This window comes from Ochlerotatus camptorhynchus, unplaced genomic scaffold (assembly GCF_037179485.1).
Source record: "Ochlerotatus camptorhynchus isolate MF236.1 unplaced genomic scaffold, CSIRO-AGI_Acam_v1.1 ptg000550l, whole genome shotgun sequence".
Lineage (NCBI taxonomy): Eukaryota > Metazoa > Arthropoda > Insecta > Diptera > Culicidae > Ochlerotatus > Ochlerotatus camptorhynchus.
Genome location: NW_027041033.1, coordinates 1859380 through 1868199, shown reverse-complemented (window position 1 = coordinate 1868199; position 8820 = coordinate 1859380). Strand labels below are relative to the sequence as shown.

General features: G+C 46.2%; 1 protein-coding gene across 2 annotated transcripts; it reads right to left on the bottom strand.

Moving 5' to 3' along the window:
• Positions 1-688: 688 nt before the first annotated feature.
• Positions 689-7181, bottom strand: LOC135713357 (uncharacterized). Of its 2 annotated transcripts, none has more exons than XM_065236465.1 (2): positions 813-7181; positions 689-751 (listed from the first exon to the last, which is right to left on the bottom strand). In XM_065236465.1, exon 1 carries the CDS (start codon positions 7078-7080, stop codon positions 1150-1152), a length of 5931 nt encoding a protein of 1976 aa, XP_065092537.1. In that variant the 5' UTR covers positions 7081-7181; the 3' UTR covers positions 689-751; positions 813-1149. The 2 variants fall into 2 exon arrangements, with proteins under 2 accessions (XP_065092537.1, XP_065092538.1); XM_065236466.1 differs by having other exon boundaries at positions 713-898; positions 964-7181.
• Between the last annotated feature and the right edge of the window lie 1639 nt (positions 7182-8820).

The window sequence follows — 8820 nt, the reverse complement described above, 5'->3', positions numbered from 1 at the left end:
TGAAAGGGATTGAAATTTAATTGAAAGTGATGAGCAAAGCAACGACAAGAAAATTCACAGCCACCCTTTCGTTCTAAGTGTGCTTTTTTTAATTTTCGTATCTTGCTGATAGTCTAGCTAGGTGTTATAGAAATTATGCGTTGAACACGTTGCATGAAAGAGAAAAAACTCGAGAATTTAGAGCTTCCAAAATAAAGAGCCATGGTACACACAGAGTTTAGTTTTACTGGGGTTATAAATAAATTTAATGTCAGTAAACCAAAAATAATCAGAGTTGGTTGGAAATGATAATTTATTAACTAGAGAAGAGGATAGGTCGATAGTTCCGCTAGAGTACGGCAGTGCTTCCGTGCTTCCGTCTTTTAACGCCTCTTTAAACTGTTCCCCTGGTAGAGGAGAATTAAGTTCATTCGAGGCGGCACAAGCAACCATTCCGAGCATCAATAACTCCCCGTTATCGCTTACCCTCACACACTATTGTCTTTAGGACTCAAGACTACCCTCTTATCAAAAAGAAGTGAAGTGACTATACAAATCATTTTCTTTCTAATGCCACTGTTGCTTATGCAACTAATAGAGAAGTCAGCTCCGAAATTTTAAACGTATTTATTATGTGTTGCGTTAAAGTTTCCTAAAAAAAATATGCGTTTTAGAATACAATGCTTACTATGATCTTATAACTTACGTTTTGTAATCTTCTTTCATTGTTTAACCCGGAATGGGATCTATGTAACGCTAGGCTTAGGGAATCCTGAATACAATTAATCAAATTTAGGAAATATTCAAATTAAACTTTTAGTTAATAAATTTACCGGTTTGTGCAGAATAACTTTAGTTTTCTTTTCTGTCTAGAGGCGGCTCAAGGCAGAGTGCAAATCAATTTAACCTAAAACAATTTCTAGGATAATAAATTTCATTTTAATTAGCACTTTAATAAACAAAACTGTTATTTGTTCAACTCACTGCATGTGTAGAATAACAAATTTAGGTTTAAATGCAAACAAATTTAGGTTTAAATGTAAATATATACGCGAAAATTAGGCAAATAAATTTAGATAATCTTTTTCGACATCGTGTCACACCAATTCAGCTTTGTTATAAGCACTCTTTGTTCTTCTCCATGATCTCGTTTTGTCAGCTTTCGCTTGTTCAGTTGGTACCGAAGTGTTGATTTGGAGGTAGGCTCACAGACGAGGGGCGTTCGCAACACTCCCCCCCAGTAGTTGGACCCTGGTTCAGCATACTCTGATTTGTCCCGATGTCCAGTACCGCCAATTTCACCGCTGGTCTGTCGTAGATGCCGGAAGCGGTCTGAACCGTTGCTGAACGTACCTGCCCATCTTTCGAAGTCTTGACTGCGACTACTCTGCCTTTAGGCCAGCAGTTCCTTGGGAAGCTGGGATCGACGACAATTACAATGTTTCCAACAGCAATCGGTTTTACAGGGTTGAACCACCTAGCTCGGCGGGTGATTACAGGAGTGTATTCAAGAACCCAGCGTTTCCAAAAATAGTTGGCCAGAATTTGTGATGTTTTCCAGGACTGCCGCATAGCCAAAGCACTATCATCATATGGCACTAAAGGTTTAGAACCATTCGATGATCCAACTAAAAAGTGGTTCGGTGTCAATGCGGGAGACGATTCATCGTCGACAGGAACATGAGTCAATGGTCTGCTGTTTACAACGTTTTCTATTTCAGCCATCAGGTTCTTTAGGACTTCGTCGGTTGGTAAACGTTTCGGTTTGATTTCGGCTAGAACCTTTTTGACCGTCTGTATCATCCTCTCCCATATGCCACCCATATGTGGCGACGCAGGTGGGTTGAAGCTCCACGAAGTAGACGCCGTAGTGAACTCAGCCATAATTTTGTTGTTGTCGACGTTCGCTAATGCCTCCATGAGTTCCTTTGATGCGCCCACGAAGTTGGTCCCTCGGTCGCTTATTATTTGCAGTGGAGTTCCCCGTCTGGAGAAGCAATTGCGTAGGGCCATTATGCACGAGTCCGTTGAGAGAGAGTGGGCTATCTCGATATGGATCGCCCGTGTAGTCAAGCAAGTAACTAACACTCCATAACGTTTCTCGGACCGCCGCCCAACGGTGACCTGGTACGGGCCGAAATAGTCAACCCCTACGTAAGAAAAGGGTCGAACAAAGGCTGCTAGTCGCTCTTTTGGGAGGTTCGCCATCATAGGAGGATCAGGCTCAGCCCGTCGGATTTTACAACGGGAACACTCTCTACGGACTCTGTCACACTCCACACGTACTCTTGGAATGTTGAACTTCTTCCGAGCTTCGTTAACGAAGGTTTCGTTGCACTGGTGGTGGTACTTTTCGTGGACGTTCTGAAGCACTAAATTTGTGAGCGGGTTGCGACGTGGTAGTACAATCGGGAACTGCGTCTTTTCGTCAGCAAAATCGCAAACGTCGATACGACTATGTATGCGCATCACGCCCGCACCATCAATAAACGGGCTGACCTTGAACAAAGAACTAGTTTTGGGTAAATTTGGCTTACCTGCGGACAATGTCGCCATCTCATCCTGGTAACATGCCCATTGAGCGCGCTTATACAGATAATTGTCCGCCGCTAGCAGTTCTTCGCTGGTCAGTGGTCCTCGAAGAAGTTTCTCACCCTTCAGTTTCCGCTGAAGATTGACCGGAAATCGCTGCACGAGAGCGGTAAGTCGCTGTAGGTGGCTCAAATTGGAATAGTTTTCCGGACGCAGAAAATCTCCGGCTATCTGGGTGTGGTGATGTAGCAATCGCGGCCGGAGTTCTTCTGCAGTTTCTTCGTTGATTGATGCTTCGGGCCATTCCGATCTCGGCTTCGACAAGAATGGTGGACCCGCAAACCAGCGGCAGCTGATGTCGAAACTCGGTAAACGATCCCATTTCGTACCTTCATCGGCAACATTGATTTTTCCTCGTATCCACCTCCACTCTCCGATATCTGTAGCTTCTAAGATTTCCCCGACACGAAAGGCGACGAACTGGGAGTATTTTCGGTGATCCGACTTGAGCCAACACATTACATCACGGGCGTCCGTCCAAAAAATCCGTCGATCAATCTTGATCGAATGTCCATCCTCAACGCTTCGTGCTAAACGGGTGCCTATCACCGCTGCCTGGAGTTCAAGCCGTGGAATTGATAGAGATTTGATCGGGGCAACTCTACTTTTCGATCCGACTAACGAACAAGAGATTTTATCTCCTTCAATGAACCGAAAATAGCAAACCGCAGCGTATCCAAGTTCACTGGCATCCACAAACGTATGCAATTCTACTGTACGTTCTCTGCCACGCGAATAAGATAGATGGTAACATCGTGGAACTCGCACCGATTCCGCTTCCGGTAGAAGTTGCAGCCAGTTCTTCCACTTCATCAACTGCCTCACGCCGATTTCGTCATCCCATGAAGATCCCTCTCTCCAAATCTCTTGGAACAGCAATTTCAAGTATACCATGTAGTGAGATATCAAGCCGAGAGGGTCGTACACCGACATCATTACGCGTAGTACGTCTCGTTTCGTGGGATGTTTGAGGCCAGAAATAAGCTCTTGGTTCCGTTCAGTGGAAAGTTTGTACCGAAAGGTATCCGTCTTGGTGTCCCACCACATTCCGAGGACCTTCTCCAGTACTGCTTCGTTGTTCACGTCCAAACTTTTCTCAGCTGTTCCAGTTTCACCTAGCGCTTGCACAACTGATGGAGAATTTGAAATCCAGTTCCTCATGGTGAACCCGCCCTGTAGATGGATGTAATGGATATCCTTCGCTAGCTTTATTGCTTCTTCTTCGGTGTCGACGCTTACCAACATGTCGTCGACGTAGTGGCCTTTCTTGATGATTTCAACAGCCTCTGGAAACTGTACTGCGAATCGTGCTGCGTTTTCGTTGATAATGAACTGGGCGCAGCTCGGTGAGCACTTAGCGCCAAACGTCATCACCGTAACGACGTATTCGCCAGTCGTACCATCCCGGTTGCACCAGAAAATCCGTTGACAGTGCTGGTCAAGCGGGTTCATCAGCATACGGAGGAACATCTCAGCGATGTCCCCAGAAACTGCAATCGGCCGCTCCCGGAATCTGTACAGCACAAATGGCAACGCTGTCAGAAGATCTGGTCCTTTCATGAGGACAGAGTTGAGAGAGACTCCACCCACAGTCGCCGCTGCATCCCAAACGATCCGAACTTTGTTTGGCTTGTTCGGGTTGAATACAGGGAATATTGGCAAGTACCATATGCGATCCTTGGGTTCTCGTAATTCCTCTGGAGACAATTTGCGAACGTAACCCTTCTGCATGTAATCGTCCATCTTGGCTCTAAGTGTTTCAGCCAAGCTCGAATCACGTTCCATTCTTTTCATCAGGCAATGGTGACGTCTCAATGCCATCGGCCTACTGTCAGGTAGCCGAATGTCGTCGAATTTCCACAGCAGTCCTGTTCGAAATCTTCCATTCTCGAACTTCGTCACTGAACGCATCATCTTTGCAGAGCGTTCATCTTCCGTTGACAAAAGCAGCTTTTCCAGTTTCGCAATGCCCAGATTTTCGAGTGCAAAATGGTCCTTGACCACTGAATTCAGTTCGACGTCAGCTTCTGAAGAGTGATGACACATATGGAAACTATGCGGTGCGGTATTTGAGCACGCTCTGCCTCCAGAAGGGCACGTTCCGTACACCATCCATCCCAATCTGGTCTTGGCTGCTATGGGTTCGTGTTCTGCACCCTCACGGCTTTCCAACGGATGAACTACTCGTATGTTGTTCATACCAATTAGGATACGAGGCTGCATGTTTGTGTACGAGTCCACGGGTATCCCTTGCAAGTACGCATGTTTCGTGGAAAGCTCCTCAAATGGTAGGGACTGAGAAGGTAGCTTCAATTCCTTCACGGTGTAAACGTCAGCGAGTCGATGTTTGACTTTTTCATTACGTGTCCCAGAAATTTCGAGTGATACCCTCATGGCCGCGTCCTCGTATCGGCATGTATCAGCGGTCCACCGGAGACATAGCGGATGCTTCTCACCTTGCAGCTGTAACTCCGATGCTAGCCCCTCTTCTAGCAACGTTAACGAAGACCCACAATCGAGGAAGGCAAAGGTGTTGATTCGTGCTCCTTTATTGTGAAGCGTGACGGGAATGTACTGAAAAAGTACGGAATTGCTGTTTCCTCGATGAGTGTTGCAGGTATGCTCGGCGGCGTTTTGATGGCTTGGACCACTCTTCGGCTCTGAAGTAGAAGTAGGGGAATAGTGCTTATCCTTGGCATCATTATGCAGCAACCGGTGGTGTTTGAACGTGCATCCGTTTTTCCCACACATTTTAGTAAACTTACACGGACCCTGGTGCTTTCCTAAACAACATCGGCATAGCTTATACTCACGTATCGTATTCCACCGCGAAGGATGGTCGAGAATCAAAAACTGTTTGCAGTATTCTACCGCTTCACACTTTCCTTGACAAACGGCACAAGTGCTTGAATTGATTAAACCATTTGAATCCACCTCTGGTTTCGGAGCAGTTTCAGTGTGAGCATTCAAAAAACCGTCATCCTTTCGTGCATGCCGGGGCTTTTCAGGAACACTCTGAATTTGTGGGATCGTTACACTACTAGCCGCCTCAGCGAGATTATACAGCCAGTCGCTGAACTGTGAGAGTGTAACTCGGTACAGATTCTGGCGGTGAGTTGCCCAGTTGAGGCGGATCATTGGTGGTAGGCGATCCACAAGACTTTGTAGAAGAGAGATGTTGCAGAGATGCTCTTCCAAATCACAGTTTTGCACTGTCGCTACCATGTTCCTCACGGCGATAGCAAAGTCGACCAGTGTGCCAAGTTTCTCAGCTTTCGGTGCTGGCAGGAGCTGAATCTTCTGTATGAGGGAATGAACTATAATCTCGGGACGGCCAAACAACATTTTGAGGGTTGCCAAAACGTTTTCTAGGTTCCTCGGGTGTAACAACTGACACCTCACTGCTTCGAGTGCCTTGCCCTTGAGACATTTCTGTAAGCGTATCATATTTTCTTCCGGGGTGTAGCCACAAATACGTGTTGTACTGTCAAATGTAGCAATAAATAACGGCCACTGTTCCGGATCACCGTTGTACTCCGGGAGGTCCTTAGATACGGCTTGGCGCGCAGCAATTTGACTTCTGTTGAGTAAAGCCGATTCGTTCCCGAATCCAGTTGCTTGCAGATGATCTTCATTACGGAATCCTGGAATGCTCGGACGAGTTTGTTGTACTGGTGAAGGTTGGAATTGCGAACTGATACCAGTCTGAAGCGGCCTGCTAGACCTTCGTGGGTTTTGAACCGGGGAAGAATGGTACTGTGGGTTTGGAAAAACTGGAGCGGGAGGTGATTGCACAATATGCACTCGTGGAAAATCCGGGAATGACTGATGCTGACTGGTTGGGTGTGCTGAATCACTGCTGTGTAATCCAACCAGTGGAATTGTTGTAATCGGCGGCTCAACTTGTGGTGCGTCCATCAATAAACGGTACCGTTGTAGCAGATGTCTCCTTTCGAGAGCCTGTTCTTCTTCCAGGTAACGGAGCCTCAAATCCATAGGCATCTGAGAAACAGGATTCGGCTGTAATGTTGGTACGGACGGAGCAGTTGTCATGATTGGTTCAATCTGCGGAAAGTATACGTGACTACCACAGGTATACCTAGGATCGTACGCCCTATTATAGGTCGATGTCGTCTGGCTGACTGGTGGAACGTATGCTTGACTTGTTGGGCATTCACAAACGGGAGCTTCATAGGACGTACTTGGTCCTCCTGGTGGAAGCGAGACTAGAGGTGGTACTAATGACTGCGTTTCGGATTCAACGGCTGGTATATGTACTGGCGGCATAGAGAATGACGCAGTTGGTACTGGAGCAGGGAATCTGGCGCTACGGCATCTCTGACAGCTCCAATCGTAATCAGCAAGGGCGTCACTCACATTAGCGCATACAAAATGAAACCACCGTTGGCACTCTTCGCAGCTGACCATCTGGCTAGAATCAGGCAACCCACAGAGAGGACAATTCTGTTCCAGGCTGTCTTCTTCCAGTGGTTGCGGCCGACGTGGCATCGCTATAGATACTTGATCCGGGAAAAACGAAACTTTAAGATGTTGCTTATGCAACTAATAGAGAAGTCAGCTCCGAAATTTTAAACGTATTTATTATGTGTTGCGTTAAAGTTTCCTAAAAAAAATATGCGTTTTAGAATACAATGCTTACTATGATCTTATAACTTACGTTTTGTAATCTTCTTTCATTGTTTAACCCGGAATGGGATCTATGTAACGCTAGGCTTAGGGAATCCTGAATACAATTAATCAAATTTAGGAAATATTCAAATTAAACTTTTAGTTAATAAATTTACCGGTTTGTGCAGAATAACTTTAGTTTTCTTTTCTGTCTAGAGGCGGCTCAAGGCAGAGTGCAAATCAATTTAACCTAAAACAATTTCTAGGATAATAAATTTCATTTTAATTAGCACTTTAATAAACAAAACTGTTATTTGTTCAACTCACTGCATGTGTAGAATAACAAATTTAGGTTTAAATGCAAACAAATTTAGGTTTAAATGTAAATATATACGCGAAAATTAGGCAAATAAATTTAGATAATCTTTTTCGACATCGTGTCACACCAATTCAGCTTTGTTATAAGCACTCTTTGTTCTTCTCCATGATCTCGTTTTGTCAGCTTTCGCTTGTTCAGTTGGTACCGAAGTGTTGATTTGGAGGTAGGCTCACAGACGAGGGGCGTTCGCAACAGCCACTTCAACCTACTTATGCTTATATCATATCGTATAAGTCAACCACCCGCAAGAAATTGAGTACAGTTTGTTCTGTACTCCTGTCGTTGTACAATACCTCACGAATTGAACCAATGGCACCCATTTTTTCCCTCAATTTTGCTCGAGCCGGGCACTCCACCAGATGATTTACATCTAAAACCACACCGCATCCCTGGCAGTAGGCCACACTGCCGCTAACACGAGGTCCATGAGTGAGCCGTGTATGACGAATCCTCAGCCGAACATCTTTCCACTCTTGTGTAGTGTTCTTGATTCTACGCAGGAATGCATCACGGTTGTTATGCCAAGATACATTCCATGCGCATCGCGAGGTCTGCTTCACCCAGCGGGTAGCGTCACTAAAGGGCACCGAAGTGGCCTCTAGCTGAGTAAGACGACCCTAGTTAACTAGTATATCAGCAGCCTCATTCCCTGGTATACCTGCGTGTCCAGGTATCCATGCAAAGGTTATGTTCGCATACCGCTGCACCTCCAACAACCACGGATGTCCAACCTGCCCATGCTCAAGGGCAGAGAGACAACTCGCGGAGTCAGAGAATACAACGGCCTGAGACCCGTTTGCTAGCCTGCAAGCTTGCAGGAGAGCATAGGCCTCAGCTGACACCCCATAACCAACTTCCTCGTCGATCAAAGAACCGTCCGTATATAGCATGGGCCTTCCCTCGTATGAGGCAGCAACCTCCCTGAATGCAGCTTTCGCCACACCCGAGCTGGCCCCTGCCCCGCACATAGCTTTAACCCTCCAATCAACTTCCGGGGCAGTAGCATCCCATGCCCGTTGCCACAGCCTAACTCGCTGGGCTAACGTGGGAAAATCTACTCCCGTTAAGTTGCTCCACCATCCTCTCGCCCATGCAACCGTGGGCCTGTCATTGAAGATGGGATCCCTCTCTAATAACCTTAGTGGCCAGGTCTTCAGTGACAACATTCACCAAAGGTACCTTACCATTCTCCACCAATAGGGAAGCTATTGGTGAAGACCTCACCGCTCCACTACAAATTC

Bases quoted from the DNA above. Each gene is read 5' to 3' on its own strand.
- LOC135713357 (XM_065236465.1), bottom strand. From the start codon at position 7,080: ATGCCACGTCGGCCGCAACCACTGGAAGAAGACAGCCTGGAACAGAAT.